Raw genomic sequence first — 21,717 nt, 5'->3', positions numbered from 1 at the left:
CACCAGTCGAGCACCAGTAACAGCACTGTTACTGAAGACTTGCTCCCAGCATTAATATGGCTCTAAAATCAGCTTCTCTGTATTCACAGAGAAAGAGCGATGTAAGTGGGGTTAGTACATAGGAATACGTGGATTCATGTGTTCATTAAGTGGGGGCTGATTCTTGTGTTCAGGTTTTCATGTGTTTACTCAGAAAGGCCTCCTATTTTAGACCTCAATCACACAGCCTAAGTATAAAAACATGTGAGCTACATTTTGGAGAAGGACATCTGGTTTCCAGAAAGCCAATCTTAAGACTAATTCCAGTCCCAGAGCCAAGTAGCAACTGGCCTATATAACGGAGGAATCCCGGATCTGTCGAAAATCGTAAGTCCATGTGAAGTAAATGTCGTCTTAAGAACTTCTTTGCCCAAATCTCCGTAATAAACACTAGTCTTTAGCTGGCTCAAAGCAAAGTGTGGGGATTCATTAAGCTCTCAACAGACGTTTTTCCAGACGGGGGGGGTCAAACAGACGGGGTGTCAAACTCACTCAGAGACGGAGTCTCCCCCCCCCCCCCCCCCCCCCCCTCCGAGAACTGGAGTAATCGCTAAACTTGAGCAGCAAAACGCTGTCGCAGAGTTTAACCAAACCTGCTGAATCCCAACATGGAGGGATTTGAGGAGAGGGGTTAAACAAGGAAGGGTGAGAGAGAGAGAGGGGGAGACAAAGGGAGAGAGAAAGAATGAAAGAGAGAGAGCGACAAAATGGGACACCAAATTGAGAGACTGCATGCAGAATTCTGCAAAAACATCCTCCATGTACAACGTAAAACACCAAGTAATTCATGCAGAGCAGAATTAGGACAATACCCGCTAATTATCAAAATCCAGAAAGACATTCAATTCTACAACCACCTAAAAGAAAGCGACTTCCAAACCTTCCATAACAAAGCCATCAACTTTAGAGAGATGAACCTGGAGAAGACTCCCCTAAGCAAGTGGCCCTGGGACTCTGTTCACAAACACAAACAGACCCCATATAGCCCCAGGACAGCAACACAATTAGACCCAACCAAATCATGAGAAAACATGGAAAGAATTAACCAAAAAACTGAGCAAACTAGAATGCTATTTGGCCCTAAACAGAGAGTAAACAGTGGCAGAATACCTGACCACTGTGACTGACCCAAAATGAAGAAAAGCTTTGACTGTGTACAGACTCCGTGAGGTTAGCCTTGCTATTGAGAAAGGCAGACCTAGCTCTCAAGAGTCGACAGGCTATGTGCACACTGCCCACAAAATGAGGTGAAAACTGAGCTGCACTTCCTGAACCTCTGCCAAATGTATGACCATATTAGAGAAACATATTTTCCTCAGATTACACAGACCCACACAAACAAACAAATCAAACTTTGAAAAACTCCTATACACAGTTGACATCAATCTCTTCGCCGCTGGCTCAACCTTGACACACCCACATGACACGCAGGCAAATCCACGCATGTGCGCACACACACTCACTGTATACACATTCCTCGATAATTGGCTCTTATCTGTCCCTCCGCAGACAAGAGGGCAGGCGGATGGCACGGCTGGCGCTCTCAAGCAAGGGAGGAATGCCAGATCTGATGTGAGAGGAGAGTGACGTCACTGACGCCAGGGCTGGATGATGGGCACGTGCTGCCAGTCTCAGGACCTAGTGCCTGTACCCTGCGTAATGAGTCCCAGTGCAGCAGCATAAATGCCTTAAGTTTCACCCATTACTAAAGCAACAAGTAACCTGTAACCACAGTAGATGTACTATAGCCAATGTCTGATATATAAAGTTATACTCAAGTTTGATCTCCTTTCACCAGCAGCAGTTGTTAACCTTTCCCTCCATCACACCACAGCAGAGCACTCGCCAGCAGAGCACTCGCCAGCAGAGCACTCGCCAGCAGAGCACTCGCCAGCAGACACTCCCTGCTCTCTCCCTGTGTCATTTCAGGCCTGCCCAGATCCCTAGGGTTGCAGTCTCAGGACCACATCAATATGACAGCCATGATGGCGCTAGTTAAATCAGCCTGATCTGTGCCAGTTCACCACAGGGGCTGAAACGATCAGGGTGTGATTAGTCCTGCCTGGACACGCCAAGCGGAGTTCTATCGGTAGCAATGCAGTCACGCAAGTCTGAAACTGTGGTGTAGTAGCCACAGTAAACAGTATCTGGATGTATAGCAAATATATATGGGTGTGTACATTGTGCAAGTGAGGGCAGGTTTGATTAATCGGGACCACTTCAATGCTAGTATGGGTATGTGTATCTGCTGCTACAATGTTTTATACTTATCCTGCTGCTCACTCACTAACCCTGATTACACAACTGCCACCAGTCTCCCTCTAATTTATCACTACTGATAATGATCAGGGCCTCAAATGACATTTTTGGTACTCCAGCCACTGTGGCAGGTAGATTTAAAAATGTACCAGACAAAATCTATTTTCCTGTGGTAACGCGGCTCCACTCATGTTTGTGCCTGTGAGATTGAGTCTGACTAATAGAAGCGTTGTCTTCTCTTCCCTAGCAGTTGAATCTCAAACATTGACAAATAACCTAGCTTGTGAACAAAACAATGTAACCTACTAACAATAAGTAAATTAGACCAACTTTTATGCCTGTGCACAGTGTTTTCTAAAATCAACCTACTAACAATGTAACCTACTAACAATGTAAGTAAATTAAACCAACTTTTATGCTTGTGCACAGCGTTTCTAAAAATAAATCTTTCACTCAGCTCTTCAGGTGCGTACAGCCCCCAACCAGGCAGTGTTGCAGCGCAAGGTGGGATAGGCTATATAGGATTCCCTTGGACTTTGTGCGATTATTTCACCAGCTATGAAAATAAAATTACAGAAATACTTTGAAAACAGCTACTGCAGTATTTAATTTACTATACATGTGACTCGTTTCAGGAAACTAGGCGTATGTCATACGTCGCCACTTCACAGGACAGGCATTTCAACGTAAACATTTAGTTTTTGGCAGAAATACCTTCTGGAACATGTGAAATTTCATGTGCCTTAATAATGAACTTGTATACGTCTATAACATGAGCGGTTCAGTATGTGTTGACAGTCCTCATACTACAGCTATGACAATGTTTGTATTGGTAGTAGTATGAGTTGGGATTATGCCCCAGCTGGCACATGTGATTGGTCAAAAGACCAATAAGTGGAAAAAGATAAGAATTGGGCTGCCAGTGTGAACGCAGCCAATGTGTCTTTTGTGCATCTAGGCTACACCTGTCCAGATATCAGGATGCATTTTAATACCAGGTGCAGATGGGGTATATTAGTCTGTATGCAAACTTGTATCTACAGTAGAATGTGGCAACTGAATCTATTCTTTCTCCCTCTTCTTCTCGTCTCACCTCTCTCATCTCCTGGGTGATGGAGGCCAGGCGTTCGTTCTCTGACTGGGTGTTGGTGAGGACATTACGGGCCTGGCGGAGCTCCGTCTGCAGCTCCAGGACCCGCTGCTCGTAATAGGCCTCCTTACACACCGCCTCCTGGATCAGAGACTCCTCCCTGCTCTCCCCGTCTGCAGCCACCTTCTTATGGTTGGAGTATACTTGTCCAAACGCCTGGAGAGAAAGAGAGAGGTTAGGGTTTGGTGAATGAGCTATTTTTCCCATTTGGAATTTCTGCCATTTCGAAATGAGCCTACTTTTACAGCTGAGGTTCAGCTGGGGACAGAACAGAGAAGTGTTGCACCAATAACCCTGCCTCCTAAAATAGTCTACCCTGGAGAGAGAACCACTCAGTCACAGCAGTTTCCATCTGGATGCTGTCATCCCCCTGCCCCCGCCTCTATCCCTCCATCATTCACCTCTCCTGCCCCTACCGTCCTCACTGCTCTCCCTCCCCCTTCCTCCCCACTGCACATGCTCACCAGAGACTTAGAAGAAGGAAGTTCTAATAAAACAGAAGATGTAGGCTGTAGGAAACCTCATGGACAAATATCACCATCCCTCTCTGATTATAGAATTTAGTCTAATGCTCTTAAGGTCATTTAGGAGTACAGGCAGATCAAATGAGGAAATCATACAAATTCCCCAGATTGAAAGTAGCAGATGGAGTTTAGAAAGGGAAGATGACTACTACCTCAGGGACACAAGGCTGGAGTGTTAGCAGGTTGGCCATTATTGGGATGACTCATGTACTGGAGGTAGCTCTTCAGGGTAGTCACTAGCTGGCATAGCCACAAAGTCCAAAAATCTGATTTTAAACCTAAAACTAACCTTAACCCTAACCACACTGCTAACCTTACATTTTTGTTTTCATGATTTTTTACGATATATAATTTTGACTTTGTACATGGGCCATCTAGTGGAACTCCTTCAGCTCTGCCTCCAGGACAAGATTAATCTCAATAAACGTCAACCTGCGGAGTGTAGAGTGTGACAGTGTGAGACGGCTTGTATTCACTAGTCTGTTTTGTTTCACTGATTCTATTGGTCTTTAGTGGCTTGGGGTGGGTGACGGAGTGTTTATTCACTATTAATGGTTGCCGCTCTCTGGACTTTGGCCTTAATTTCTTAATGGACCACGAGGCAGCCCTTTTACAGTGCCTGTTCAGAAATGTCCAGCCACACAGAGAGACTCTAGGTTAGGAGTCTCTCCCTCCCGCTCCCTGTGTCTCTCTCTCTCTCGCTCCCTGTGTCTCTCTCTCTCTCTCTCGCTCCCTGCGTCTCGCTCTCTCTCTCGCTCTCGCTCCCTGCGTCTCTCTCTCTCTCTCGCTCTCGCTCCCTGTGTCTCTCTTGCGCTCCCTGTGTCTCTCACTCTCACTCTCGCTCCCTGTGTCTCTCGCTCTCGCTCCCTGTGTCTTGCTCTCTCTCTCTCTCGCTCCCTGTGTCTCTCTCTCGCTCCCTGTGTCCATCTCTCTCTCGCTCCCTGTGTCTCTCTCTCTCTCGCTCCCTGTGTCTCTCTCTCTCGCTCCCTGTGTCTCTCTCTCTCGCTCCCTGTGTCTCTCTCTCTCTCGCTCCCTGTGTCTCTCTCTCTCGCTCCCTGTGTCTCTCTCTCTCGCTCCCTGTGTCTCTCTCTCTCGCTCCCTGTGTCTCTCTCTCTCGCTCCCTGTGTTTCTCTCTCGCTCCCTGTGTCTCTCTCTCTCTCGCTCCCTGTGTCTCTCTCTCTCTCGCTCCCTGTGTCTCTCTCTCTCTCGCTCCCTGTGTCTCTCTCTCTCTCGCTCCCTGTGTCTCTCTCTCTCTCGCTCCCTGTGTCTCTCTCTCTCTCTCGCTCCCTGTGTCTCTCTCTCTCTCGCTCCCTGTGTCTCTCTCTCTCTCTCGCTCCCTGTGTCTCTCGCTCTAGAAATAATACTCATCCTTCCATTACATATTTAATTTCCAATGCCCAACTGCAGTGATTTATCCGACAGAGATTAACATTTCTCAGCTGGACTACAATCCCCATGTCTGGATTCACCGGAGTCAATCAGACATTTGACATTGCTTTAAGCCTGTTCCCCGGGCGCCAAAGATGTGGATGTCGATTATGGCAGCCTCCCACATTTCAGTTGAAGGCATTCAGTTGTACAACTGCCTAGGTATCCTCCTTTCCCTTTACTCTCTCTCTGCCCCCGACCCACACTCTACACATTCACTCTACAGTACACACACTCTATACATTCACTCTACAGTACACATTCACTCTACAGTACACACACTCTACAGTACACACACTCTACACTACACACACTCTACACATTCACTCTACAGTACACACACTCTACACATTCACTCTACAGTACACACACTCTACACTACACACACTCACTCTACACATTCACTCTACACATTCACTCTACAGTACACACACTCTACACATTCACTCTACAGTACATACACTCTACAGTACACACACTCTACACATTCACTCTACACTACACACACTCTACACATTCACTCTACACTACACACACTCTACACATTCACTCTACACTACACACACGCTACACATTCACTCTACAGTACACACTCTACAGTACACACACTATTCTCTACACTACACACTATTCTCTACACTACACACACTCTACACATTCACTCTACTCTACACATTCACTCTACACTACACACACTCTACAGTACACACACTATTCTCTACACTACACACACTCTACACTACACACACTCTACACTACACACACTCTACACTACACACACTCTACACTACACACACTCTACACTACACACACTCTACACTACACACACTCTACACTACACACACTCTACACATTCACTCTACAGTACACACACTCTACAGTACACACACTCTACACTACACACACACACTACACTACACACACTACACTACACATTCACTCTACCCTACACACACTCTACAGTACACACACTCTACACATTCACTCTACACTACACACACTCTACACATTCACTCTACAGTACACACACTCTACACATTCACTCTACACTACACACACTCTACACATTCACTCTACAGTACACACTACACTACACACACTACACTACACACACTACACTACACACACTACTCTACACTACACACACTCTACACTACACACACTCTACACTACACACACTCTATACATTCACTCTACAGTACACATTCACTCTACACTACACACACTCTACACATTCACTCTACAGTACACACACTCTACACATTCACTCTACACTACACATTCACTCTACACTACACATTCACTCTACACTACACATTCACTCTACACATTCACTCTACGGTACACACACTCTACATTACACACACTCTACATTACACACACTCTACACATTCACTCTACGGTACACACACTCTACACATTCACTCTACACTACACACACTCTACACATTCACTCTACAGTACATATTCACTCTACACATTCACACTACACTACGCACACTCTACACTACGCACACTCTACACTACGCACACTCTACACTACGCACACTCTACACTACGCACACTCTACACTACGCACACTACACATTCACTCTACGATACACACACTCTACACATTCACTCTACAGTACACACACTCTACACATTCACTCTACAGTACACACACTCTACACACTGCACATTCACTCTACGGTACACACACTCTACGATACACACACTCTACACATTCACTCTACATTACAAACACTCTACACTACACACACTCTACACTACACACACTCTACACTACATTCACTCTACACTACACACACTACAGATTTACTCTACGGTACACACACTCTACACATTCACTCTACAGTACACATTCACTCTACACTACACACACTCTACACTACACACACACACTCTACACATTCACTCTATATTACACACACTCTACACCACATATGTCAGAGTCAAGGCCCGCGGGCCACATCCGGCCCGCAAGAAGGTTTTTTACGGCCCCTGGGATGATCTTGATTTATTATTAGAACCGGCCCGCAGCAAGCCGGCAGCCCGCAGATCTTTTACACGCACCAATACTACATTTCCCACAATGCAAAGGTGACGCACCGAGCAGTAGGCTGCTTCATTTCAATATTTATTGGCACAGCAGTCGTCAGCATCACAGTAAAATTAACTTTCAGATACCCATCAAAAATGGCAAAACGGAAGGTGGATACTGAGAACCGGGGGTTTCAAACAAGGTGGGAGTCGGAGTATATGTTCACGAAGGTAGCTGGAAAACCTGTGTGTCTTCTGTGTGGAGAAAGTGTGGCGGTACTGAAAGAGTATAATCTGAGACGACATTATGAAACGAAACACGCGGACAAAAACAAGAATATGGACATGGAACAAAGGCTACAAAAGGCAGAGGAATTAAAACGAGGCCTCAAATCTCGACAGGCTCTGTTCAAAAAAGCCAAATCACAAGGCCAGGCTGCTGTCAAGGCCAGTTTTATTTTGGCAGAAGAGATCGCTAAATCAGCCCGGCCATTTACGGAGGGGGATTTCATCAAAAACTGCATGATTAAAGTTTGTGACGAAGTTTGCCCAGAAAAAAGGCAACTCTTTTTAAATGTGAGTCTGAGCAGAAACACCATTGCCGAGAGAGTAGACCAGTTGTCCATCAATCTAAAAGAGCAGCTTGTGAAAAAGGGAAAAGATTTTATTGCATATTCCTTGGCTGTGGATGAGAGCACCGACATTTCTGACATTGCCCAGTTGTCAATTTTCATCCGCGGAGTGGACTCCAACCTAAGCGTGACAGAGGAGTTTTTGGCTTTACGTCCTATGCATGGCACAACTACGGGGCATGATTTGTATGAAGAGGTGTCAAGATGTGTAAATGAGATGGAGCTGCCTTGGGAAAAACTCGTGGGTTTGACAACCGACGGAGCACCTGCGATGTGTGGACACAGGAGCGGACTGGTGGCGAAGATACGGGAAAAGATGCAAGAGGAAAACGCGACAGGTGAGCTGACAGCTTATCATTGTATCATACACCAGGAAGCGTTGTGCGGTAAAGCCTTGAAAATGGAGCATGTAATGAGCATCATCACGCGCACAGTTAACTTTATCAGAGCCAAAGGTTTGAATCACCGCCAGTTCAAGGCATTTCTGACGGAGTTAGAAACGGAGCATGGTGATTTGCCTTATCACACAGAGGTGCGATGGCTAAGCCAGGGAAAGGTGCTTCAAAGATGTTTCGAGCTTCGTGAGGAGATTTGTCTGTTCTTGGACAGCAAAGGGAAAGACACAACACAACTCCGAGACGAAATGTTTCTGTGTGAAATGGCTTTTCTGTGTGACATTACGAGTCATCTGAATGCAATAAACTTGCAGCTGCAGGGTCGGGATCGTGTCATCTCTGATATGTACAGTACAGTGAAGGCATTTAAAACCAAACTGACTCTGTGGGAGACGCAGATGCGGAAAGAAAATTTGAGCCACTTTCCCAGCTGCCAGACCATGAAAGAGAAGCTCTCTACCAGTGCGTTCCCGAGCACACAGTTGGCTGATAAAATAGGTATGCTTGCCGCTGACTTTCGACGCCGATTTGCTGACTTTGAAGCACAAAAAAGCAGGTTGGAACTGCTCGGTAACCCATTTGCTGTTGACGTGGAAAGCTCACCACCAAACCTCCAAATGGAGTTGATTGACCTCCAATGCAATGATGCACTGAGGGCAAAATATGCGGCAGTGGGTGCTGCGGAGTTCGCCCGTTTCCTCCCCGGCACAATGCCCCAGCTGCGCATCCAGGCTGCTCAAACGTTGTCTATGTTTGGCAGCACATACCTGTGTGAACAACTGTTTTCTTTGATGAACCTGAACAAAACATCACACAGAAGTCGACTTACTGCTGAACACCTCCACTCAATTCTGAGGATTTCTTCAGCTCAGAGCCTTACCCCGAACATTGATGAACTTGTGGAAAAGATGGGACACCACCAAGTATCACCCTCAACCTCAAACAAGTGAACATTACTGTGCAATCACATATTTAGAGTTTTTACTCAGTTCAAGTTTAAAAGTTAAAATTTAATATTTGTTTTCACTGCATGTTACTTCTCCTTAAACAAAGTGTTGTTTTTGATTAATAGATTTTTGCACTTTATTTTTTTGTATTTCAATCCAATTATATTTTAAAAATATTTCAGTTGAGTGGATGATAGAAAATTGCTATTATTGTTTTTTCTTTGAAGTAAATTTAGCCCACTTTTGCTAAAATAGAAAATATAGTCTACTGATGGTGCCTTGAATACCGGTTTCTTTCATTTAATGTTCATGTTATGGGGATATTTATATAAAGGAAATTTGTCTTTTGTGTCTGTTGAAAATTAAAGATTACTGACAGAGCCATAAGAAAATATTGCTTTATTTATCTGATCATATTGTAATATATTTGTTAGGTTTTCAGTAGGTTCAATTAGGTTCACTAGACTATATGCGTCATTTAAAAATTTTTCAATGAACATTCGAACAGTCCGGCCCTCGTCTTGTAGCTGATTTTTTTATTTGGCCCTCCGTCCATTTGACTTTGACACCCCTGCTCTACACAGTCACTCTACGGTACACACACTCTACACATTCCCTCTACACTACACTACACACACTCTACACGACACACACTCTACACTACACACACTCTACACTACACACACTCTACACTACACACACTCTACACTACACATTCACTCTACAGTACATATTCACTCTACAGTACACATTCACTCTACAGTACACATTCATTCTACAGTACACATTCATTCTACAGTACACATTCACTCTACAGTACACATTCACTCTACAGTACACATTCACTCTACAGTACACATTCACTCTACAGTACACATTCACTCTACAGTACACACGGGCACGTGACTGTGGATGGATTTCCTAGTTTTACTGCGTTCTATAATAATCCCAGTAAATCCTTCATATAGAGAAAAAAGGAAATCTGCACTTTAAAATTACAATTAAGAAATTGACCTAGTTACAGCCGAAGAACCCCTGTGTAGAACTAGTTCAGCGGTTACAGCCAGACATGACAATGACATCATGTCTAGTGCATGATGGACATCTCACGTGTTGACATTTCTGTGTTGGGGAGAGATAGAGGGTGCAGGAAAGTAGATGGCATCGTTGATCAGATAAACATTTTGGTTGAGATCAACGGTATGCTTTCAGTGGAAGCCTGGAATGGCTCTAGAATGGTGGAATGGTTCTGGCTGTAGCATGGAACAAGAAGTCAAGGACCTCAGGCCACCTACACCTTAGCTAGAACACATACCCACAGGCCTGGAGAGGCTTATGGTTTAGGAGAATGTAAACACATGGAACTGGAGGTCTCTTCTGAACATGTCCCTACATGCCCCTCTGAAGGACAGCACTGCGTTAGGTGTCCACGCAGAGTAAACACTGAGCTCATAGAACTTGGGATACCTTAATAGATGATAAATGACCACACTTCTAGTCCGTCTACATACTGTATCCACACGTTATGAGTTCTACCACACATACCATCTAGTGTGCCCCAAATCTAGTCCCCCTCTCCACCCAAACCTCATCAACCCTCTTTGATTAGATTGTCATTAAAAGTAGGGATTAACCAAATCAGAAAGTAGGGGAATCTATAATCTGGGTGTTTGTGGTGGGGATTGGGGGGGACACTGACTGGGGGGCAGGCAGGCAGGCTTCAAACAGGGGGCACCCAGCCAAATTCTACTGACCCAAGCCCCTTAATCTCAACCCCTACGTGCTTGGTTACTTTGGGGGGGAGGGGGGGCAGGCAATCTTAATGCGGAATCCCAGACACCCAGCCTAAAAATGCATCAATACAGCACCATATGTTTTAGTCAACTGTGAGAGGATGTGAGTGGGAATTAGCACATTGTGATATGGCCAATAAAATGGGCATACATGATACCACACAAAGATCTGTTTGGTAGGTGACAACTGACACTTAAGAGAAAGAATCCGTCAGATTGATGTGGTACCATGTGAAAACAAGATAAAAGCTCCAGCATGTTGAATGGGAGAAGACAGAAGCCTCAGGAGGTTTGGCCCTCTGCAGTGTACAGGGTCTGACTTCGCATGAACTCATATATTATGGGATGGATCTAACCAGACTTCTTGCTGGGTTCTGATCCCTATAGGAACCCAGGCAGTCCGCAAGGCACATCATCACAGTTAGCTTCATCATCATGTGATGTTCTGAGGAGGCAGATGATGTGGCGTCATCTCTAACCTTCCTCTCCATCTGTCTGCTTCTCTTTCTCACCATCTCTTGTTCCCTCTTTCGTTCCATACCTTTCTATAACAGACAGAATCACAGGGGATGTGATTACTAGTCATATGAGAGAGAAACTTGTGACTAATCTTCAAAGGGTAGGAGATTCGTATGGCTAATGATTCCCGTTTGGACTCTCATGAGTAAGATTTCTAATGAATTAATCACACAAACTTGAAACTCTAGTTACTGGAAATAATGATCTGGTGAGGGCAGAGTTGTGTTTGGTATCAACTACCAGGTTCCTAAAAATGTGAACTGAGTATGACAACCAGGAAATTGGAGAATATGATTGGCCAACAGATCAGCAAACAAATAGTTAAGACGGACTATTTTGTTAGTCAGATCATGTATGATCCTAGACACACTTCCTGGTCAGGATGACTGACTAACTATTTAAGCCCAAAGACCACCTGATTTAAAGCTATACATCAGGTTAGAGCAGGGTACTAGGGAGGGCAGGTTAGAGCAGGGTACTAGGGAGGGCAGGTTAGAGTAGGGTACTAGGGAGGGCAGGTTAGAGCAGGGTACTAGGGAGGGCAGGTTAGACCAGGGTACTAGGGAGGGCAGGTTAGACCAGGGTACTACGGAGGGCAGGTTAGAGTAGGGTACTAGGGAGGGCAGGTTAGAGTAGGGTACTGGGGGGGCAGGTTAGACCAGGGTACTAGGGAGGGCAGGTTAGACCAGGGTACTAGGGAGGGCAGGTTAGAGTAGGGTACTAGGGAGGGCAGGTTAGAGTAGGGTACTAGGGAGGGCAGGTTAGAGTAGGGTACTAGGGAGGGCAGGTTAGAGTAGGTTACTAGGGGGGCAGGTTAGAGCAGGGTACTAGGGAGGGCAGGTTAGAGCAGGGTAATAGGGAGGGTAGGTTAGAGTAGGGTACTAGGGAGGGCAGGTTAGACCAGGGTACTAGGGGGGGTAGATTAGAGTAGGGTACTAGGGAGGGCAGGTTAGACCAGGGTACCTGGGGGGGCAGGTTAGAGTAGGTTACAAGGGAGGGTAGTTTAGAGCAGGGTACTAGGGAGGGCAGGTTAGACCAGGGTACTAGGGAGGGTAGATTAGAGTAGGGTACTAGGGAGGGCAGGTTAGACCAGGGTACTAGGGAGGGTAGATTAGAGTAGGGTACTAGGGAGGGCAGGTTAAAGTAGGTTACAAGGGAGGGTAGTTTAGAGCAGGGTACTAGGGAGTTCAGGTTAGACCAGGGTACTAGGGAGGGTAGATTAGAGTAGGGTACTAGGGAGGGCAGGTTAGACCAGGGTACTAGGGGGGGCAGGTTAGAGTAGGTTACAAGGGAGGGTAGTTTAGAGCAGGGTACTAGGGAGGGCAGGTTAGACCAGGGTACTAGGGAGGGTAGATTAGAGTAGGGTACTAGGGAGGGCAGGTTAGACCAGGGTACTAGGGAGGGTAGATTAGAGTAGGGTACTAGGGAGGGCAGGTTAAAGTAGGCTACAACAGAGGGTAGGGTCAAAGAGTTAAACCTTGTTCTTCTACTCCAACAACCATCATCCCCTCATCCCTCATCCCTCCAACTCACAAACACACCACCTTCCTCTAAACCTGTAACTATACAGCAGAGGAGAAAGGGAATGGGTTGCTATTCATGCTCTCTAACAGGTATAAACAAATCAATATTTTAAACCTTTAAGAAGCAGAGCCTGTGGTGTCAAACTAAACTCCAGCTGTCTGAGATATTCTATTTTTTCCCTCATGTTCCAATGGGAGAGAAGCAGGCTTCTTGTTAGAGGGGGTTGATCAGGGCCAACACTGCGGGTGGAAGAAGGGAGAGATCCTCCAGAGATACAGCAAGACCTTCAGAAGCAGAAGATCAAACTAGCAGAAGTCTAAGTTAAGCCTCTTATCTGTTCTCTATCTACATGTGTATGCTGCAGTCCACTGAGAAAGGCCTGTGGTGAACTAATCGATTCCAGTTCTTTTTAACAAACATTGCCTCAGGGCCAAACCCTGTTGGAGCCCCACTATCCGGATAAATGCTATTCAGGTTTGGATCAGCTTCTCCAATCTCTGACCTTGTGATGATCCTTAAACTCCTGTTTAACCCCACACTGCTATCTCCTCCATATTCCATCACAAACAAACATACAACAACAAAATGGCCCTGAATGACAACCCCTGTCGTTCTCTGTAAACACCAAGGCAGTGACTTGCTCCTGCAGGTACCAAGGGGTTCACATTTAGTTTTTTGCCCTAGCACTACACAGCTGATTGGATTATTTGAGGACCAAGTTTGAGAAACACTGCTCTACAACGTCTGTATAGTACGACCTTTCCTCACACAGGAAGCAGCGCAGATCCTGATCCAGGCACTTGTCATCTCTCGTCTAGAATACCGCAACTCTCTGTTGGCTGGGCTCCCCGCTTGTGCCATCAAACCCCTGCACCTTATCTAGAAAGCCGCAGCCCACCGGATGTTCAACCTTCCTAAATTCTCCCATGTCACCCTACTCCTCTGCACACTCCACTGTCTTCCAGTCGAAGCTCGCATCATCTTCCAGACCATGGTGCTTACCTACGGAGCAGCAAGAGGAACTGCACCTCCTTACCTTCAGACTGTACTCAAACCCTACATCCCAATCCGAGCACTCTGTTCCACCACCTCCGGTCTCTTGGCCCTCCCACCCATACGAGAGGTATCCACTCAGCCCAGTCAAAGCTCCTCTCAGTCCTGGCACCCCAATGATGGAACCATCTTCCCCCTAAAGTCGGGACAGTAGATTCCCTGCCCATCTTCCCCCTTAAGTCAGGACAGTAGATTCCCTGCCCATCTTCCCCCTTAAGTCAGGACAGTAGATTCCCTGCCCATCTTCCCCCTTAAGTCAGGACAGTAGATTCCCTGCCCATCTTCCCCCTAAAGTTAGGACAGTAGATTCCCTGCCCATCTTCCGAAAACGTCTTAAACCCTGCCTATTTGAGGAGTATCTTAAATAACTCTCATGGTGCCCGAAAGGTCAGACGGCTAACCTTGGCTATGCTGTAAGCCTTTGGAAATCACTGACCCATGGTGATTGTACTGACCCTGAAGAAAGAAAAGAAAAGAGCGGGCGGACGGACGGACGGACGGAGGGACAGACAGACAGATCTGGAAAAAGTTAATTCATCAAATAAAATACAATATTGATATCAAAGGAAGCTAGCAAGGGGAAATAGATTAAAATGTTATGATAGAGAGACAGAGAAAGAGAAGGAAGGACGATCTAAGTGTTTTCTGGCCTCTACATTGCAGTCTCCACAGGGGCTGGATGGATGTGAGTAGCACACAGACCTAGAGACTGGTCAGTCAGCACACAACACAAACACACTGCTCTACTGCAGAAAAATAACACAGAAATTGCCAAATGAGTTTAACAACAAATCCAGGACTGTTCACTATGACAGCATCTCTAAGCCAGATTCTGATAGCTAAACGAATGGTACACACCCTGGCTGTATCCGATAAGACACCTTTGGGTATGCTCACAGGGCAATACCACGCTGGCAGGGCATAACACACCTAAAAGGCCACCACCACCCGCAGTACAGCCCAGAAACGTGAGAGAGAAGGTACAGTAGGCACCAAGACCTTTGGACCAGCAACAGAGTGAGACAGAGAGATTTGAAGATAAACATAGCTTCAACTAGGTCTAGATTGATTGTGGAAACACAAATACTGACAACCAGGTTTAAACCAGTTAAATACTGTATTTAACACACACACACACACACACACAAACCAGTTTATACAGTAACACACACACACACAGGTGGTAGTGTTATATAATGAGAGAGAGAGAGAGGGCCTGTACTGGTTACTCAGACAGGCAGTCAGTCACATAGCAGTTGATAATAATCAGTGACTTGACCCTGCATGCCTCTGCAGTGTCTCAGCTCCCTGAAGACTGCTCTGTGTTTCAGTGCACCTATACGCAGACTATGCGTTGTGCGTAGGGCCCCACAGCCACTAGGGCCCTCAGAATTTGGTAGTGCATCAGCAGTTTTCCACTTGTTATGTCAGTCACTGACAGTCACTCAATTAGCGTATGTTAGCAGTAATCTGCTTATTCACAGAAGGGGCCCCTGATACGCATGCGTGGCCAATATATAGTGTGCCCTCCAATAGACAAAACCAAATCACACATTGGTTAAAGGCAACATTTTTTCAGGGTTATGAGTGTCTTCAGAACAGAGCAGTGGATAGGGGAGATTATAGCTAGCCTCGTACAAACCATCCTGATGTCGCAAGCTTACATTCCGTTTCACTAGCGGATGGTTCAGGACGATTCATACGAGACTAGGTTAAAGCCGGTTAGAGAGAAAAACAGTCCAACTCAGTCGTTCTTCCTGCTTCGTGAATCACACCTCACAAACAGAAACATCCTCCCTCTCTCTCTTCCTCCCTCTCTGCCCCGCTGTCTCTCTCTGTCATTCCCAGAGCACTGCACTACCTTTCGCAGCTTCGAGGTGTGTCCGCAGTTTCTATATTTAGTGCCCTTCGCCAAATGCTTACAATTATGGATTTCTACAAGTGTGTTCTTCATAATGGACATACAAACACTGACCCTGGCACTTGAGGTTCTCTCACATTCCCTCACTCACTCTGACAGCATCTGAGGTCATTTCTATTGCTAAACAACAAAAGCGCTGACCCTGTTTTTCCCTCATCTGCATGCTACTCCTATAAAGCCTTGGTGAGGAATGTTAAGCCTTTCACATGGATATGTGTGGTTCTGCTACTCATTTGCCCAGAGAGCAGTGGCACTGGCGGTTGATGTGCTACAGTGATCTCAAAGCCAATGGCAACGTGTTAATGAGTGACAGAGAGCTAATTATCCCTACTGTCTGAACGAGCCTGCTCACCAGCTCGAGAGAGAGAGAGAGAGAGAGAGATGCGGAAAGTATATTCCTCACATCACAACATGGTTAACGCTGTTCATTCCCTATAGTTCAAACCTCATCTCCTTCATCATGGAACACCTTCAGTAGGCTTTCATCATGTCACATGGAAAACATGTGATCTGGGCTATGTTACCGTGACAACTGGGCCTGTTCTATAGTACATACAATTCGACAGATAGAAATCAAGTAACATATTTTCCCTCCAACTCTCAGCAGATCCAGACATGAGTCACCTATCAGGAGATAAAACGATGATGATATGATTAACGACGAGCTTCTTCATTGTACGGACCTGTTTCAGAATGAGAGAATCATAATTTCCAAGAGTGAGAGAGAAGGAGAGAGAGGGAAGGGAGAGACAGGAAAAGGAGAGAGAGAGGGAAGGGAGAGACAGGAAAAGTAGAGAGGGAAGGGGGCGAGAGAGGAGAGAGGAGAGACAGGAAAAGTAGAGAGAGGGAAGGGAGAGAGAAAGAAAGTAGAGAGAGAGAAAAGGAGAGGGGGGGAAGGGAGAGAGAGAAAACGAGATAAACGGAGGCAAAGACATTAGCTATTGTCTGGCAGAAAGCCCCATTGATTCTCTGCACTGAAAAGAGCCATTGGGCTATTATTCATGCACATGCGCGCACACACGCGCACACACTTTTTACACACTTGCTATTGCGTATTTTAATTTGTCCTATTTGCCCTGCAGTGAGGTGTACTCCAGCACCTGGTGCTCCATGTCGGGGCTCGCTCTTCCTCCAGACAGTGTTCAGAGTTCTCAGTACTGCTGGGGTTTCGAAACACACAGGGATGGGAAGGAAAACCATACCAAAGAGCCTATGGAGCAGTGTGTGAGAGGTTAGACACAACAGGCAAACGCACACTAAAGCATTGAAACGCACAGACAAATAGCAGAATTGGGTTTTATCTGGATGGGGATCAAAGTGTTTTTGTGTTTTCCTCTCCTCATCATGAGATTAAACTGCCAGAAGATGAGGGGGCTGAGACATCTGAACTTCATCCCTTAAAACCTACTACTGCAGGCCCGGGAGTGTGCACACCTCCAGAGTAGTGCTGGGAATTGCCACGGACCTCAGGAAACAATATTATCACGATAGTAAGGTGCGATTCTTATAGATATGATACTGCAATTGTATTGCGATTTGATGTTCCAAACATATTGCTCACGGAAAGAAAAGAGAGAGCCATGAGAGAAGTTTTGATCAGACAGGGAAATAGAAGTGCTGAAAACATGTTGGCTCACTATTTAAAAAGAAGATGAAGAACAAGCTATAGGATGAAAAATACAGTATTGGCGAAGGTACAGCCAACTAGCACTACCTCCAGTAGAACATGTATATATATATTTTTTAAATGTTTTTATTTTTACAAATCGATACTTGGAGTCAAATATCAATATAACATTGCGATACGTAATACCCCCCCCCCCACCACCATAATTTCTCTATAATAGAAGGGCTGGAGGGTCATGTTAGATGGAGAATGCCAGACACAGAGAGAGAGGCTGGAGGAATGAAACCCCCTCACTCACACACACTACACACACACTGCAGTGTCTCTGTACTAGAATCAGACTCAGGAGGCCCTTTACACGTCTGACAGAATACTTCTGCTCCGCTACAAAACAATATCAGTACAATCAATTAAGCCTACAGTGTATATCTACGTGTCTCCTCTTAACAAACGGAATAGACTACTGTGGCTCTCAAGCTATCCACTTAAGTCTGATTAGTGCTATAATCAGATGTCATTGGAGAGAATCACCTAGGCCTCATTTCTTATTCAATGAAAGTAGTCCTAGTAGCTGTGTTAGCGATTCTGTCAGTGTGCTATCTTCATGTTTAAACCTTATATTGCCAGGTTAGGAACCTGAGAACACATTCTATTTTACAGCAACAACGAAGGGAAGAGGAGAAAGGTTAAATGTGTCAATTGGAAGTTTAGTGAAACACCTGCAATGGAAGGACCTAGAACCTTGCACTGTTATCGGACTAGATGATAGAGAGAGAGAGACAGTGTCTGCATGTGTATCGGTCCGGGCCTCAGTGGGTCAGTATTACTGTGTTATTACAGGGTAAAAGCACTCATTATGGACTTTGCCGTGGCACTAACCAACAGAGCTCAGCATTAAAACACATTTTTCTTTTTTTAATACATTATCTGTGGGTGGATCCCTGCCTGTCTACCCATTTACACTGCTCCAGCCAAATGTCACGCCCACTAACGTTTCTTCTCCACGATGAGTCTGGATTTAATCTCATTCCCGATGACTTCTCAAATGCAAACCCAATCAAAGATTTCTGATTGGTCCCAGAAACTGATGGGCTGGGCCAGAACCTGAACACGTGTGCAAAGCAGCTTTTAGGAAATACTAATTGGCTTTGATACTCTGATTCATTACAGATGATCCAATTGCTGATGACATGTTTTGTACAACGGCCCTCACTTTAACATCAGCACAAACAACTTCTTGCCTTTATGGTAGTGTAGCCAGATGGAAGCCACTACTCAGTAAAAGGCACATAACAGCCCTCCTGCCAAATGGCAGGAAACCTAGCACCATCCCTACGGTGAAGCATGATGGTGGCAGCATCATGATGTGTGTATGTTTTTCAGCGACACAGACTGGGAGACAGAGTCAGAATCAAGGGAAAGATGAACGGAGCAAAGTACAGAGAGATCCTTGATTTTAAAAATTGCTCCAGAGCACTCAGGACCTCAGAATGGGGCGTAGGTTCAACGACCCTAAGCACACAGACAAGACAATGCAGGAGTGGCTTCGGGACAAGTCTCTGTATGTCCTTGAGTGGCCCAGCCTCTCTCCAACATCTCTGGAGAGACCTGAAAATAGCTGTGCAGGGACGCTCCCCATCCAACCTGACAGAGCTTGAGAGGATCTCCATAGAAGAATGGGAGAAACTCCCCAAATACAGGTGTGCCAAGCTTGTAGCATCATACCCAAGAAGACTCAAGGCTGTAATCGCAGCCAAAGGTGCTTCTACAAAGTACTGAGTAAAGGGTCTGAATACTTATGTAAATGTGATATTTCAGTGAATCTTTTTATTCTGCAAAAAAATTTTTTTAAACAGTTTTTGCTTTGTCATTATGGAGTATTGTGTATAGATTGATGCACTGTACGTGAGGTGAGGAAGTAGGGTAGGGTAGGGTAGGGTAGGGTAGGGTAGGGTAGGGTAGGGTAGGGTAGTTTTCTGAACGGGTTCAACCTGAATTGAGTTAGTGGTTTATTTACATAGAAAAAACACTGGAAGTTAAAAGTCAATTGAATAGTAAGGAACCATCTGTATAATATATGAGAGGATATTTATATGTAGGAGTCTATAGAAAATAAGGCAAGGAGCTGTAGGGGTTAGGCAAGCCTGTCCTCTAGAGGTTATTTATGCAGTCTATTGTCTGGCTGCTAAATCTACAATTGACCATGAGGAAAGGAAACTCTCTCAAGGGAGGGCACGGATTCTAAAGCTCCATACATCAGAGCCTGTCTCTGGTGTTGATATCATTACTCATATCAGAGCCTGTCTCTGGTGTTGATATCATTACTCATATCAGAGCCTGTCTCTGGTGTTGATATCATTACTCATATCAGAGCCTGTCTCTGGTGTTGATATCATTACTCATATCAGAGCCTGTCTCTGGTGTTGATATCATTACTCATATCAGAGCCTGTCTCTGGTGTTGATATCATTACTCATATTAGAGACAGTATCAGTGCAGCACAGGCTCATTCATGATTTAGTCTCTCTATGATTTGCAATACAAAGACAGCCCTATCTGGTGCCAGGCTGTGTGTCAGTTGGTCCCCTGCCACTAAACAGAGTGAGATATGTTTCTCTGACAGGCTGAACCCATATTCTGACATGATTTACAGTTCTACACCAATGAAGCAAATTAACTGTGTATAACCTCTCCATTCCCCTCAGACTCATTCTTCGTAATGTCACTGGGGACAGACTCAGGAAGGGGAGGGGAAGGGGGGTGGGGGTTGAGCTGGTACTTAACAGATCACATTTTAAAATCAATCCAGAGTTCATAAAGCCAGCTGTCATTTAATCTTCATTATCTTACATTAGATGAATACTGTATACGAGACCTCTCCATCATCACAGCACCATATATCACTACTCAGACATGTCTAATCAATTAGGAGGTGAGGAAGGGAGTAGGGTGAGGGTTAGGGAGGGAGGAAGGGAGGGAGGGAGGAAGGAAGGGAGGGGTAAATGATATACCAGATTTGCCTCCTTCCTGTGCATCCCCACCTCCTAACTCATTTATTCACTCATTTAATGTATCCCTCATTCCAAATCCCTTCCTTCCCTCTCTCTGCCCCCTTACAGCCCAAAACCCTCACCCTCTAGTCCACAACTCCACCCCTCATCCTCTATTCCACACCCATAAACCCCTCATCATCTATTTCACACCCATAAACCCCTCACCCTCTATTCCACACCCATCCACCCCCCACCCTCTATTCCACACCCATCAACCCCTCACCCTCTATTCCACACCCATCCACCCCTCACCCTCTATTCCACACCCATCAACCCCTCACTCTCTATTCCACACCCATCCACCCCTCATCCTCGATTCCACACCCCTCAACCCCTCACCCTCTATTCCACACCCATCCACCCCTCACCCTCTATTCCACACCCATCAACCCCTCACTCTCTATTCCACACCCATCCACCCCTCACTCTCTATTCCACACCCATCCACCCCTCATCCTCGATTCCACACCCATCAACCCCTCACCCTCTATTCCACACCTATCCACCCCTCATCCTCGATTCCACACCCATCAACCCCTCACCCTCTATTCCACACCCACCAACCCCTCACCCTCGATTCCACACCCATCAACCCCTCAACCTCTATTCCACACCGATCAACTATCTGCTAACCCACCCACCCAACCAGCCCAGTCTCTTGGCTAGCCCCCCCCCCAACACAGACAGAGAATAATGACCCCTTTCCTACTAGCAGTAATTGGTCTCTGGGTGTGGGGGGATAGTCAGTCCTGCCCTCTCTCCCAGTGGGGTTAATTTTCAGGTCAGGAAGGTACAGCCCTGCCATATGAG

At 45.7% G+C, this 21,717-nt stretch overlaps 1 protein-coding gene across 1 annotated transcript in view; it reads right to left on the bottom strand.

Annotated features, from left to right (window-relative positions):
- Positions 1–21,717, bottom strand: part of LOC139368801 (protein bicaudal D homolog 2-like) — a 79,822-nt gene that overhangs the window by 41,869 nt on the left and 16,236 nt on the right. Inside the window, exon 2 of the mRNA XM_071108164.1 lies at positions 3,392–3,604. Coding sequence (XP_070964265.1) covers positions 3,392–3,604 — 213 coding nt within the window. The remainder of the gene's footprint in view (positions 1–3,391; positions 3,605–21,717) is intronic.

This window comes from Oncorhynchus clarkii, chromosome 16, assembly GCF_045791955.1.
Source record: "Oncorhynchus clarkii lewisi isolate Uvic-CL-2024 chromosome 16, UVic_Ocla_1.0, whole genome shotgun sequence".
Classification (NCBI taxonomy): Eukaryota; Metazoa; Chordata; class Actinopteri; order Salmoniformes; family Salmonidae; genus Oncorhynchus; species Oncorhynchus clarkii.
Note: the sequence above shows the minus strand (reverse complement) of the source record. Positions and strands in the feature narration are given on the sequence as shown.